Source organism: Poromitra crassiceps, assembly GCF_964638095.1.
Source record: "Poromitra crassiceps genome assembly, chromosome: 15".
Taxonomy (NCBI): Eukaryota; Metazoa; Chordata; class Actinopteri; order Beryciformes; family Melamphaidae; genus Poromitra; species Poromitra crassiceps.
The window spans coordinates 13,324,559-13,338,309 of NC_139634.1; the positions used below are offsets into that span (position 1 = coordinate 13,324,559).

The window sequence follows — 13,751 nt, forward strand, 5'->3', positions numbered from 1 at the left end:
GTCTCCCGTCTGACTCCCTGCCTATGCAGGTGAGCCCCAAGGCTCTGAGGTCCGGTTCTTTTATGTCATTGTCGTTGAGGGTGTGTCTATGTTTTTGCTGACTCAATGATTCAATTCTGATTGGATGCTACATGATCCCTCTCCTAATGGTGGCCCTGCTCATCACTTCGGCCACCTCCCTTGGGTGTCTTGAACTCAATGATACTCTAACTCAGGGGTGCCCACACTTTTTCAGCTTGGGAGCTACTTTAAAAATGACCAAGTCAAAGTGATCTACCAAACATATTTATTTATATATATATACACTGAGTATACAGTGGAAAACAGTGGAACAGTGGAAAAATAGTGGAAACAGTGGAAAAACAGTGGAAACAGTGGAAAAACAGTTAAAAATTATTTTTATTTTTTTTCTCCCCCTCAATGCCATGCGATCGACCACACTACCTTGGGCACGTATTGGGCACCCCTGCTCTAACTGAACCATCCTTATCTGAAAACATCCATCAACTGGGACACCTCCTATGGTCTTGAACTCAATGACACTCTCTTCCCAATCTCATCTAAAAACATGTTATGTAACCCAGGCTTATTTAGCACACAATAATGGTTATTACATTCGTCATTTCAAACTTTGTGCATGTAACATAGACTATTTCAGCATACACTTAAAATCCATTCATATTGAGATTACATTTTCCACTTGGAAGTCCATAGACACGTGTTCACATCCCTCAGTCAACACAATGCATTTCAATGATATAATTCATCCCATGTTTCACGTGACATATGGTTATAACATTGTGACTTCAGTGCACACAGGATATATAGAAAAACTTTGGTGAATAGCATTTTGATTAAATAGGAGTCTCCTCTCCTCCAGTTGGCTTTGCCCCCTCGCAGGTGGTGGAGCAAAAGTTCATCCAAAGTTCAGCTTTCCCAACAACATATGCTATGGTTTTATAGAGACTGGAGCACACAGATTGTGTGTGTGTGTGTGTGTGTGTGTGTGTGTGTGTGTGTGTGTGTGTATGTATGTGTGTGTTCCCTTAGCAAGGTCACTTGACATGCTGAAGGGTAGCAGAGGGGAGAAATCTCCTCCTTCATAGCTGTCTGCCTGTGCATCTCCATCATGATGTGCATATAATGTGATAACTCATATCAATACAATGTGTATGCAATTATCTTATTGAATATAAAATGCCAATCACTGGAACTTTCAATTTGATCTACAACAGGAAAAATTCAGTCATAAAATATTCTGTGAAGTTTATTTGTTTATGTGATGTAATGTTGTATTTTTTTTTAAATAAAGCAATAAACAGTATTTTTGTCAACAAATAAGCCTGATGTCTGATTACAATATCTGTGGAGCCAAAATGTAAGAAGACACGATAGTGAAAACTAAGTAAGGGGAGCCTATCAGTTTGCAAAGTGGTTTCAAATGAAAATGTCTGTAAACAAAAAGAAGCCATTAGGGGGTTTCAGGATACATCGACCTGATAAGATTTAGCAGAGGTGTCAGTATACTGAGGAATGTGTAAAAATCCATTATTTTGGAGATATAAAACACTTCCTCATAGCAACATGTATGTAACATACATACATACATACAGCTCAGTAGCCTTGTGGTCTGAGACTGGGAGGTTGTGAGTTCGATCCCCGGCCGAGTCATACCAAAGACTATAAAGATGGGACCCATTTGCCTCCCTGCTTGGCACTCAGCATCAAAGGGTTGGAATTGGGGGGTTAGATCACCATATGATTCCCGAGCGCGGCGCTGCTGCCGCTCACCGCTCCCCCAGGGGACGGGTCAAATGCGGAGAACAAATTTCACACATTGTGTGACAATCAGTGGGACTTTACCTTTACATGTACAGTGAGTGCAGTTGTCTCTGGCAGTGACGTCTGTTTTACTCAAGACAGAAAGTGTACAGTACATGAGTGTCTCAATATAAAGGCAGCTGATGACACCATAGCAAACATCTCAGTCTCACATGCTGAAGAGACAGAAATCAGATGATTATTGTCACATCAGCATTAATCATCCATGTCAAGTCAACCATTCTGTCATATCCTCATTTCTTTACAATTCCTAACTTGCACAAGCGAGTGTTACACCATGTTTTGTATTAATGAATGTCTCAAGAATACAACTTGGGTGTGTGAGAGCAGAGGGGGAAGATGACGAACAACAGGCACATGATCTTGGTTGATGTTGCTCTATCTATTGTGCAAGAGGCTCTGGTCCGGGGACACCACATTTTGAAAGGTCATATCAAGTTATTTTGCTGCTTTGGCAAAGCATAGCTATCTAGCAAGCACACAAAAAAATCTATCAAATGACTTGAGAGCTTACCGACCACAAAGATGGATGCAGCCGTTCTCCAAGCATTGCTTTTTCAATGTTTATTCCTGCAGTCTTTCAAATAAAAGCAATTGGGAACTGGGAATGTTTGAATGGCTATTCGACTTCTGTGAGCTTGGCACTTGCCAGACAGACCTGTAAACAAAACAAAATCACATAAGCAAAATCACATAAACAAAGAAGCTGGTTGGCATTTGAAAGCTAAAGGCCTTTGCGACATGCTTTTTGATCGAATATCGTGTATTGGGAAAACTCTCTCTCTCATACACACACACACTGACTGAGCCAACAAACAAGGCAACTACAGTAAAACCTATATATTACACGTACTTGTACACAAATTTCAAGGGGGATGGTGGGCGGAGCTGCAACGATTAGTCGAATAATTGTCCAAAAATTAATCGCCAACTATTTTTACAATTGATTAATCGCTAGAATAATTTTTAAGAAGAAAAAAAACATTCTCTCGTTCCAGCTTCTTAAATGTGAATATTCTGGTTTCTGGTTAAACTTATTATCTTTTGGTTGTGGACTGTTGGTCAGGACAAAAGAAGACATTTGAGAATGTCATCTTGGGCTTTGGGGAAAAAGTGATCCAACATTTTATATTACCGTATATTTTTTAAACCAAACGACTAATCGATTAGTTGAGGAAATATTTGACAGATGGATCGAGTGATCGCAGGTCTTATGGAGACAATTAGTGAGGAAGACAGCGTGGAGGGTAGCGGACCATGTCCACTGTTTAGTTTATATTCTAACAGCACAAAGGTAGTTTATATTGTAACAACAGCACAAAGGTAATTCTATATTCAAAAGGCACGGCAGTTAGGGATGTTAGGAATCAGATAAGGCACTGTTCTCAGAATTGGGAGTTGGTCCCCGGGCGCTACACTGTGGCTGCTCACTGCTTTTGAGTAGTTAGGATGAGACTATGTTCAAACAAACTGGCAATCAGCCAGCAGCGAGCACACTCACTATGTTCAAACAAACTGGCAATCAGCCAGCAGCGAGCACACTCACAGAGTCTTTATGCCATAAAGAGGGATGCAGTGTTAAAAGTTTTTTTTTTCCCTTACTATTTTTTATTTCAAGAGGGCTGGCATCCTCTTACATCCCTGCTCAAATCGACTACTACATGTAAACGTACGAATCCAGCAATCATAACATACACAATCTCACGACCGCTAAACTAAGACCACACACAGACACAAGCTCTCACACAAAAGTATAAATAACCCTGTCAGACAAGTATTAGCACTAGCAGTTGTATAGCCTAAAGAGGAGATCAATCGTCTTTCCACACGGTTTGAAGGTAAATGGAGAGTGGAACAAGAGCAGATATGTTGCTCGGCAGGTTCAGACATTGATGCGTGATGTGCGTGTGAGCATCAGAGCATCAGGGACAAAACATACAGCCAAAGTTACATAAGTCCATTGTTTGGGATGTAAAGCAATACTGTGGCATAAGCTGTTTGTGAAAATTGATTGACCACAGTAATGGATAAAGGATCCACCCCTCAGATTATGTTATAAGATACTTATCTTCCTAGTTCTAGCGTGGATAAAAAAGAAGATGCGTATTGGATGCTTTCTGACAGTGAAGACTTTGTAGATTTTTTTTTGTACGAAATATAGTAGTGTCACTCAATGTCTATTAGAATTTATACAGGGATGCAAACTCACGGGTAGTGAAAAGGTGACATACCCGGGCGGACACAAACCCACTCAGAAAGGCATCACTTAGGTGTCCTGCTTGGGGGTCAAAAAGGTGAGTGTCACCTAAAGGTGACTAGTTTGCAAACTGGTAACAGGAAGACAATTTAAGACAATTTAATTTAATTTCCCCCCCGGGGATCATTAAAGTCTTTCTGATTCTGATTCTGATTCTGACAAATCATGCATACTTCATGATGGCACTAGAGGTATTTACCCAAAAGAAATGTCTGTCTTCTTGCACAGACTAATGTTCAACATTGCGCAAAAAGAAAACTACTATTTTTAGTATTTCTGTTACACGCATCAGACTTTTTTTTTTTTTGCTCCAACCATGACTCATGCCATTTGCAAAGAAAAAGATGGTGAAAGAAAGATAACGTGTTGTCAAAAGTTTCCCTCACTGTAAAAAAAAAAAAAAAAGAAGAAAAAAAGACAGGACCCTGACTGACCAAAAATAGGCATGGCTTTATTATTTGTTTTCTTCCCCCCTCCCAAAACATAACAACAAACTAAAATCAATATCAAAACGCTGATACAAAATAAAAATAACACTTCAGAGTTGCTCACACATGAGGACAAACATCTGCAGATGATTTTAATTGTGGACCTACAGTGGGTAAAAAAAAAAAAGCCTCTAAACCTAGAACCTAGACCTCAGAGCTAGAACCTAAACCTAAACCTCATTCACAGGGTCGCATGTTGAGCTAGAAATGCTCTGATTCTCTGCAGGAGCTCCTTCTTCACGCTGTCAGGCACGAGTGCTGCGGAGGAGACAAAAGATCAAGGAAAATGTGTGAAGAAATGATGATGACACATCTGACATATTTTAAAAACTGTCTCGCTCTGGACACAGCCAATATATTTATGCAATATGCATGCTATGATTCTTTCCCATACATCTTATTGCATTACATGCTGGTGTATGCTGCATTATAGGCTGGTGAAACGGTTAAGAAGACCTCTTGAGTCCTTACACAAACTCTAAAAACACTGGACAAAAAGCCAATGCATTTCCATCACTGCAGGGTACTGGAGAAATACAATTTACTGAGCTTTGAGACATTTGTGTTTGGTCTATAAAACTGACTTCAGACTTGGGGGGGGGGGGGTTAGTTAGGCTTTAAATCGGTCGGTCCCTCCTCCATTAGGTGACTCTCTTATTCACCTTATGCAGCCCCGCCCACTTGACCCATTGTATCACGACTTACGGTTCAAAACGCCGGCTGTTTTACCTGCTCAAACTAGTCTGACTCATAATAGTTCAATGATGTTCATCATGTCTTCATTTATAATTAGACGTTTATGTTTTCTTGTGATCAGACATAGGTTTATAGATGTTTTTTATTTACCTTGACAGTTTCGACGAGTCAACTCTCGTCTTCTTCAGAAGCAGTCGCACTGACAGCTGGTTATGACGTGTCAACCAGTTGCTTTCCAGCAACTGGTGGTGTGCCCAGCTGAGCCGCCAGCGGCTCAGCTGTTAGGTCTGTCCGTCCGGCCACAGCACGACACAGTGGGCGTGGCCGGCCTGGCAGACCTGGCGGCTCAGCTGGGCACACAGCCAGTTGTGTGTTTTGAATGCATTTGCCATTGCCAAACTGTGATGTCACTTGAGCAACTGTGATCTGATCTGATCTATAATATAAAACATCTATAAACCTATGTCTGATCACAAGAAAACATAAACGTCTAGTCTGACTCACCTGGTCAAACCTAGTTTCACTCACATTATGAGTCAGACTAGGTTTATCAGTCACAGGAAGTGTAAATACAATCGGAACTTCTGATTGTATTTACACTTCCTGTTAGTCTCTCAAGCCAGACTGTCTCTTCTAAGGTTGTATGTTTTTACTCAACTGTTTTATTGTGCTGTTTCTTCCAAGGGACTACAGATGCGATTTGAATTAGCTAATTCAATTAGCTTACAGCTATAAACTGGTATGGTTCATCAAATTGGGATATTTATGTTTGAACTGTACATTCTTGTCCCTTTCAAATAAATACAATAAATAAATAAACGCAACTTGACATAAACCAGCGACTGTGAAACATCTATATTACCTATATTTACAGAGTTGACCGTGTTTATTCCTCAGTGTCGCTCAGAATGGAAATTAGTGCTGTTATTACTGTTGAAACGATTACTCGATTGAATAGATTATAATTCTGATAATCGATTTATCATTTTAGTCATTTGAGCAATTCAAGCATTCAAGCAAAAAATACCAATCATTTCCTGGCTGCAGCTTCACAAATGGTAAAATTTGTTAATTTGTTCTCATTTCACATCATTATAAAATTAATACTTTATTGTTTTTGTTTTTTTTGCTGCTGGTCAGACTGAGGGAGACATTTAAAGAAATTAGAAAACTGGGAGAAGGGGGGACTTGAAAATAAAAAAATAAATAAAAATAAAGACATTTTAAGCTCTGGTAACTTGTGAGGCATTTGATGAATGATTAATTGAGAAAATAAATTGACTGAAAATAATGGTGTGTGGCAGCCCTATCACATATATATAACCACTGTGTGTACAATACCTCTGCCTTTTGGTGTGACTTCTGTAACCAGGTCCTCCACTGTGACATGCTCCAGGCCCTTTTCCCTGATCACATCTGAACAGAAGATTTTAGTTTCTTTACAGGTTCAATGTAATACAAAATAAAGAGTTTACAATTTACAACTGTTTCAGGAAGTCTCCATCACTGCCAAGCCATCTTTGCATTATATCTCTGAATCTGTATTCTTCACAAATGCACCTAAGCATCTTTGATTTTACACTCACTCACTCATTACCTTTGCAGTGTGCTTTCAGCTGATCCCTCCATCCACATTCCACCAGCTTTGCCCTGAGCAATTCTTTCAACCTGCAGCCAGACATGTAAACATTTAAGTATGGGGTTATAAATGACTGCTGTCTCTACACCACCGGTTCATCACGTCAATCACTGCAGAGGAAACGCTCGCTTACCGCTCCCGTTCCCCCATTTCTATCAACTTCTGATTGATTGCAGCCCTCATTTGGGAATCTTTGCTCATGACCTATCTGAAAGCAAGTATAAACAAGAGTGACGCTAGTTTGGGTTAAACAATCTTATGACAGGAGACAAAAACACTATTATTTCACGTATCAGATACACAGTTACCTGTGTGTCGATCGGGATCTGGATGATCAGCTGGGGAAACAGAGTGTCCCTTACATAACCGAACCGTCGTAGCACACGAAAGGCGAATGGTTCCGCTCGACCGCATCACTGTTTAAAAAGCTAGTATGGTAATGTAATTCGCCTTATGAAGTATATATATTGTGATAATACGAAATAAGAACAATGTATCACGATATAGTAAACACATTAGGAAGAATAAAACGAGAACTCAACTTCCCATAAGCCACTACTACTACGTGTCCGTTCTAAATTGGCGCCGTGTGCTACAAAACAGGAAGCGCGTGTCTTCTTGCTGTACATCACTGTTTTCTCCACTTGTGAACAAGCCAGTCAGATTTATAAAGACATGGCTGCATCTAATTACTCCCTCAAGGTCAACAGGGAACTGCTGGATCCTAACTTTGAGAGTTACCGGTTGTCTCTGGATCCCATACCAACTTACAACGTTGAGCTGGATGCTGGTGAGTGAAACTAACGTTACATACAGTTAGCTAGCTGGGAAGACTGACCACAGTGACCTGCAGGGTACCAGGCTAAAAGCACTGATACAACTTCCATCACCTGTTAACAAGCTGACTTCACTTGTTTTATGCGTGCCTATGGAGCTACACATTTCTAGAGGTTGCTGATGCTATTGCATTAAGCTACTCTATCTAACTCTAGTCAGCTCAGTGGTGGTCAAAGTGGGGTCTGTGGACTTCCAGGGATCCATGGAGGGGTTTACAGAGGCCCCCCACCAATGTGAAGAACAGTTTAATTTCACTTAAGTTTAACTCCATTATTACATTTAAGAACAGCTAATCATAGGTTTCACTCTCGCCACTATTCCACAATATTGTCGATAAAAATAGGCTGAAAGAAAAGTAAATATTGTTCAGCGCTCCCTCATTTTCATGCCATAACCTAACCGTTTGCCCTCTCCTCTGTGCTGCAGCTGTGGAGGAGGTCAAGTTGAAGGACAGTCAGTACACCCTGGAACATGTGCGTGCTTTTGGCATGTACAATTACCTGCACTTGGACCCCTGGTATGAAGACAGCGTCTTCTTTGTGGACTGCAAGGGACGGGTTCTCAATCTCACCGTCACTCTGGTAAGCGTGCGCATCTAAAAACGGTCCCCTCTTGCTTTTTTCTCTGAAGTCCTCAAGTGAAGTGATCCTCCTGATTCTGCTGTTATAGTGGGGTTGTTAATGGGTTGTGCATGTAGCAGACCAGTAGGTGGCGACCAAATACTTCTGTGATAGCGGCATCAGCCTGACATGCATTTTTGGCTGGAGACAGACAGACGGGGACAGAGATGCAGTACTATGGATGGGGAATAACTATGCTTTTTAGTTTTAGTTTTAGTTTTGTCCATCATACGATTTTTCAGAACCTCAAACTCAAAACGCGAAGTCCTCCGATGAGGGGCAAAATCAGGACAATGACCTCAACTGATTTTTTGACTGATTATTATTATAGTTTATTTCTTTCCAGCCATTTCATGCCCCCCCCCCCCCCCCCCCCCGCGTTATTTATACAGGGGGAGTCTCACTGAGAGCAATGCTCTCTTTTTCAGGAGCGCCCTGTTCACATTCACACACACACATTCACACCTGGAAACGGACCAGTACAACCACAGTCTGATCTGCAGTGTCGGCCACTGATCAGCAAAGGAGGCGTCTCTATATCACTATATCTATAGGAGAGAGAGAGGGCAGCACATGCAGCAAAGGAGCACAGGTTGCTGCAGGAAGGACTGAGCCTTACATGGCACGGACGCACTCTCACTGAGCCCCTAACTGAGACTTCTAATTAGACAGACAGCGTTGTCCATAATGAAGGATAATTGCTGCTGCCATTTTCTCTCCAGACTGGCCTGAATGAATGATGGCCATCCGCCTATAATCCTGAGAGGCATTATTACTGCCTTTCAGTGGCATCATTAAATGCCTCATTATTAAAACGTGTTGTTGAGAAAATTCTAATTATAATCATCATCACATAATTCTCCTTCCTGGCATGTCTTTTGTGTACTTTAGAAGGGACAGTGGCAGGCGTTATACATTGGCAATTCATTTCACACTTTGGTCGGGTCACTAACAGCGCGGCCTGCAGGACGGAAATGATCTCAAAGCATGGCACGTTAAGGCACCAACTCTATAGTATTATGCTCCATGGCGTTGACGGTCAGGGCAGTCGTTGCTGCCCAGTCCTTTTGAAACACTGCTACCTCACACAATGACTAATTGATGCTCATGTTGTGGTGGCATTTCTCTCTTAGGACTAAAATAGGCTCTGGAAAACATGTGAAGAGAAGCACAGTCAGTCACATGGGGGTTGATCACTTTATTTTTCTTTTCTGGACTTCTCTCTCTCACATCCTCCTTGGCAGTAAGAGTAGTACCGTAAGCAAATTCTGTGTTTGTTTTTTTAACCATGCACTTTCATATCAGACATCAGTGGCTGACTTTTCTTCTGCGATTAGTTTGGCCAGTTCAGTATGAAAACAATAAGCTTTTCCAGCTTTTGTAGTTCAAAAGACCACTTTTTGTAATAAGTGTCCCCAGTAAGTGAAGCATGAGCCTAGACTACAGAGTGTAATCTGATAGGTTGATTGAACTAGGCAGAAGTAAGAATGGACATGTCGTCCATTTGACATTATTATTCTACAATCTGCCTGTTAGCTTTCGTGCAGCAGTGACAGCATCCATCTCTCACCGTTCCCCCTTTTCTCCACTAACGCACAACTGACATTCTACTTTCCTGCCTGCAGCTACGCAGCAATCACATCTATCTTATATTTCCCTATGAAAAAAGTGAACGTAACGCTGACTGACAGGTGTGTTCTGTTCTGTGAATCCAGGACACAGCCTTGGGGAAGCCGAGAGAGGTGTATCGCATGACGGCTGACTCCAGCCGGGGCGAGGAGCGCCTGTGCCCCTCCCTCAGCCTCACCTCGGCGACCTGGGCAGCTCTCTCCAACGGCACCGGCAGGCTGGTCCTCCTCCGCACCAGCAAGAGGGGAGAGAGCTCCCACCTCAAGTGGGAGGTAAGGCGGGAAAAACATAGCAGTTGGGTTAAGTCTTAAGTTTGCAGCACTGCACAGAGACATTTTGTGGTAATGGTGTTGTGTTTTCTATAAATTAGAAGAGTTGTATATATCAGTTGATATATATATATATATATATATATATCACAATTTTTGACGGAAGTGATGTCACTCGGGCAGTTGTGTGTATGTGTGTGTTTTGAATGCATTTGCAATTGCCCAACTGTGATGTCACTTGAGCAACTGTGATCTGATCTTATCTATAATATAAAATTGAGTATGTGGGTGATGGGTTCCGGTGTCTGTATGTCAGTCACACTTTTGTTTGTGTGTGTGTGTGTGTGTGATAGCAATTGCTCAACTGTGAAATTGGCTAGAAATTGGCTAGAAAGAAAGAAAATATGCTAGGCTAGGAGTCTTTGAATATTGGTCTCTCATTCAATTAGGAAATTATCCAAAATGCCCCCAAAACATATTTCACAAGGGCAAAAAAAAAGCCCATGTTAAAAAAAGTTTAATTTCCTACCCTGGTCTGGTAGTTTTGACGTACAGTGCTCTGTAGCGCCTACCAGAGGGGAGGAGTTGGAACAGATCATGTCCGGGGTGAGATGGGTCTGTGACGATCTCTCCTGCCCGTGTTTTCACTCTGGACGAGTAACAGTTCCTGGATGGAGGGCAGTTTGGCACAGATGATCTTGTCTGCAGCAGTCCTGACTGTCCGTTGTAGTTTGTGACTGTCATGTTTGGTGGCTGAGCCAAACCTGACGGAGATGGAGTTGCAGAGGACGGACTGGATGATGGCGGTGTAGAACTGGATCAGCAGCTCCTGAGGCAGTTTGTACTTCCTGAGCTGATGTAGGAAGGAAGTACAACCTCTGCTGTAGCTGATATCTTATTTACAACTAGATTGAGCTACCAAGGCAGTTTTGTGTTTATATGTGGTATTTATTCAGGCAGGGGGCGGTGTTGTGTAAATGTCTGACCATGTCCATTTAGGAGACCGGAAGAGTATATAATTTCATAGTATTGGTGGCCTGTGATGTGGCATCTCTAAGTGTATAAAGTATCTCTGATAGAAGTTTTCTGCTCTGGCACAGCAATTCAGCTATTCAGGAAAAGCAGTTGGCATGTAGCCTACACATGTTATGAAAAAAATACTTTTCTGTCTTGTATAATGGAACCTCTTTTCATTTCACATATTTAACTAGTATCCAAATTTAAGCATCCTGCGTTCTAATGTTATCAGATTTAAGTGTCAGTACTCAAGGATCATGTTGCCTTTTTCACTTAGTATTTCTCTTTTTATGAATCCCAGGTTTAAAACCGACTAATTGAGTGCCAAAGTCCGCGTTCAGCATACGAACCAAGGGCTTTCATCCGCCATTCACTTTTCCATCTACATTTCGTAAAGTGCTTAGGAAAATACTTTTACTTGGTGTTATGACCCAGTCTAGGGGTCTAGGTCACAACATAAAGTATACAAAGACAACCATGAAAAGTAAGGGTGATTTATTGGTCACACAACACAACAATCAACAAAGCTACTGGACTCACTACACTCAAAGCTAACATTGTCATGCTGAGCTAAAGCCTAGGCCGAAGCCTGGTGAGAGTTAGCAGCCAAAGCTGGAAGAAAGCAGCAGCTAATACAAATGGCTGAGTCCAGCACTAAAATAAACACAACACCAGAGGTAACAAAACTAAACCAATACTAAACATTAACAAAACAGAGGTTCTGGAGGATTGAGCGGATGAGAGGAGCAGCACTGCACAGATCAGTTACTGCCTGCCTCTGATCTGCCATCTTCAGACTGGAGCATATAAAGGGTCTGTGTCAATCAGCTGCCAATCTGCAACAGCCCCATCACAGCAGTTCCCAATCTTCTCCCCGAGCCGACCAATCAGAAAGGACTCTCCTGTAGGAAGACAGTCAAAGAGCAACTACCAGGACAACATAGTTCACACACTGAACTGCAAACCCCCAAAATGGCGACGATTAGTTTAGGTTTAGCAAAACTCTACGACAACACAATAAAAGAAACGGCACAGCCGTAACACTTGGTCAAACCAAGCGATCCAGCGATATTTAGAATCAGGAGAGACCATATAGAACATTTCACTCGGACGTGGGACCAAAACTAAAACTATTTTTATAAGCATTTTACAAAATGTAGACGGGAAAATGAATGGCGGATGAAATCCCTCGGTTCACATGCTGAGCGTGGAAGAGGGCGTAACTTTGGCACTCTGTAAACGAGTTACACAGCTATCATGAAAGTCACGCTTCTCTGCACCTTTTTCAACCAGATAATGATGGGCACTGATAACACTATGATGACATTTACATTTTGCTGACAGAATATAAACATCACTTTTGTAAAGCACGACACTATATAGACCATTTAAATCGATTTTTTGGGGGCAATGTTTGCTCATTTGGTGCTCGCGGTTTACGGTCAATAATATTTCACAGCTATGTACATAACTTGGAGGTGTTGTTCTCTCTCATTTGTAATCATGAAAAATACTGCGAGGAGAAGTGCACATCCCTCATCTCTCTCTGAGTGCTTAAGTGCTGAACTCAAGTTTTTCGGGGAAGACAAGACATTAAATCGATGTCTTGCTCCTCAAACTATCTTAAAATGCTTTTCACTCTCCCACAACCTCGTCACAATGTCTACTTTTTACAATTACACCTGAAGGTATTTAGCTGATGCTCCCAGCCATAGTGCAGTCAAATATATTCATAGAACACCCATACATTATTATGAGTAATCAATAATATAGGGTGCAGGGTCAGAGACAGAGGCCTGCCAATATTCCTGTGGCCATAGAATGATAAGGAAGAAATACAAGGAGAAAAATTAAAGGGACAGCTCACCCTAAAATCCAAAATACATATTTTTCCCTCTCACCTGTAGTGCTATTTATCCATCTAAATTGTTTTGTGTTAGTTGTCTGGGTTTTGGAGATATCGGCCCTAGAGATTTCTGCCTTCTCTCCAATCCAATGGAACTGGATGGGACTCGGCTTGTAGTGCTCAAAGCGCCCCAAAAAAAAACACAATTGAAAAACTCAACAACAGCAATGTCTCTTTCCAGCAATCATGACCCGGTTGCTCAAGATAATCCACAGGCCTTGTTGTGAGCAGTTTCATCTAGGAACGTTTTTCTTTTGAACAAACTACACCCGCTACCTGCTGGCTAGTTCCTACATGAAACTAGTAGCTAGTGGGAGTAGTTTGTGTTCACATAGAATTATCTAGAACAGAGCGTAACCCAGATAAATAAGCCAACGATGACATTAGCCTACAAATGAGATATGCTGCGCTCCGCAGACCTGCAGCTTTCCGAGGCTCTCCCCTAAAGCCGTTTGTTTGTTTCTTCGTTAAGCTCATTTAGGGCTCTCTGGAGACCGATCTGGCAGGTACCGGTACTGTACCTGGAATTCGATACCGGTACCAAATGGTAC

The 13,751-nt window shown here is 41.7% G+C and overlaps 1 protein-coding gene across 2 annotated transcripts; it reads right to left on the bottom strand.

The window, feature by feature from the left end:
- Positions 1-4,710: 4,710 nt before the first annotated feature.
- Positions 4,711-7,274, bottom strand: LOC310789823 (transcription and mRNA export factor ENY2-2-like). 2 transcript variants are annotated; one of them, XM_083651511.1, is made up of 5 exons: positions 7,231-7,274; positions 7,056-7,158; positions 6,881-6,951; positions 6,625-6,699; positions 4,711-4,845 (listed from the first exon to the last, which is right to left on the bottom strand). In XM_083651511.1, exons 2-5 carry the CDS (start codon positions 7,121-7,123, stop codon positions 4,769-4,771), a joined length of 291 nt encoding a protein of 96 aa, XP_083507637.1. In that variant the 5' UTR covers positions 7,124-7,158; positions 7,231-7,274; the 3' UTR covers positions 4,711-4,768. The 2 variants fall into 2 exon arrangements, with proteins under 2 accessions (XP_083507637.1, XP_083507636.1); XM_083651510.1 differs by having other exon boundaries at positions 7,056-7,130; positions 7,231-7,262.
- Between the last annotated feature and the right edge of the window lie 6,477 nt (positions 7,275-13,751).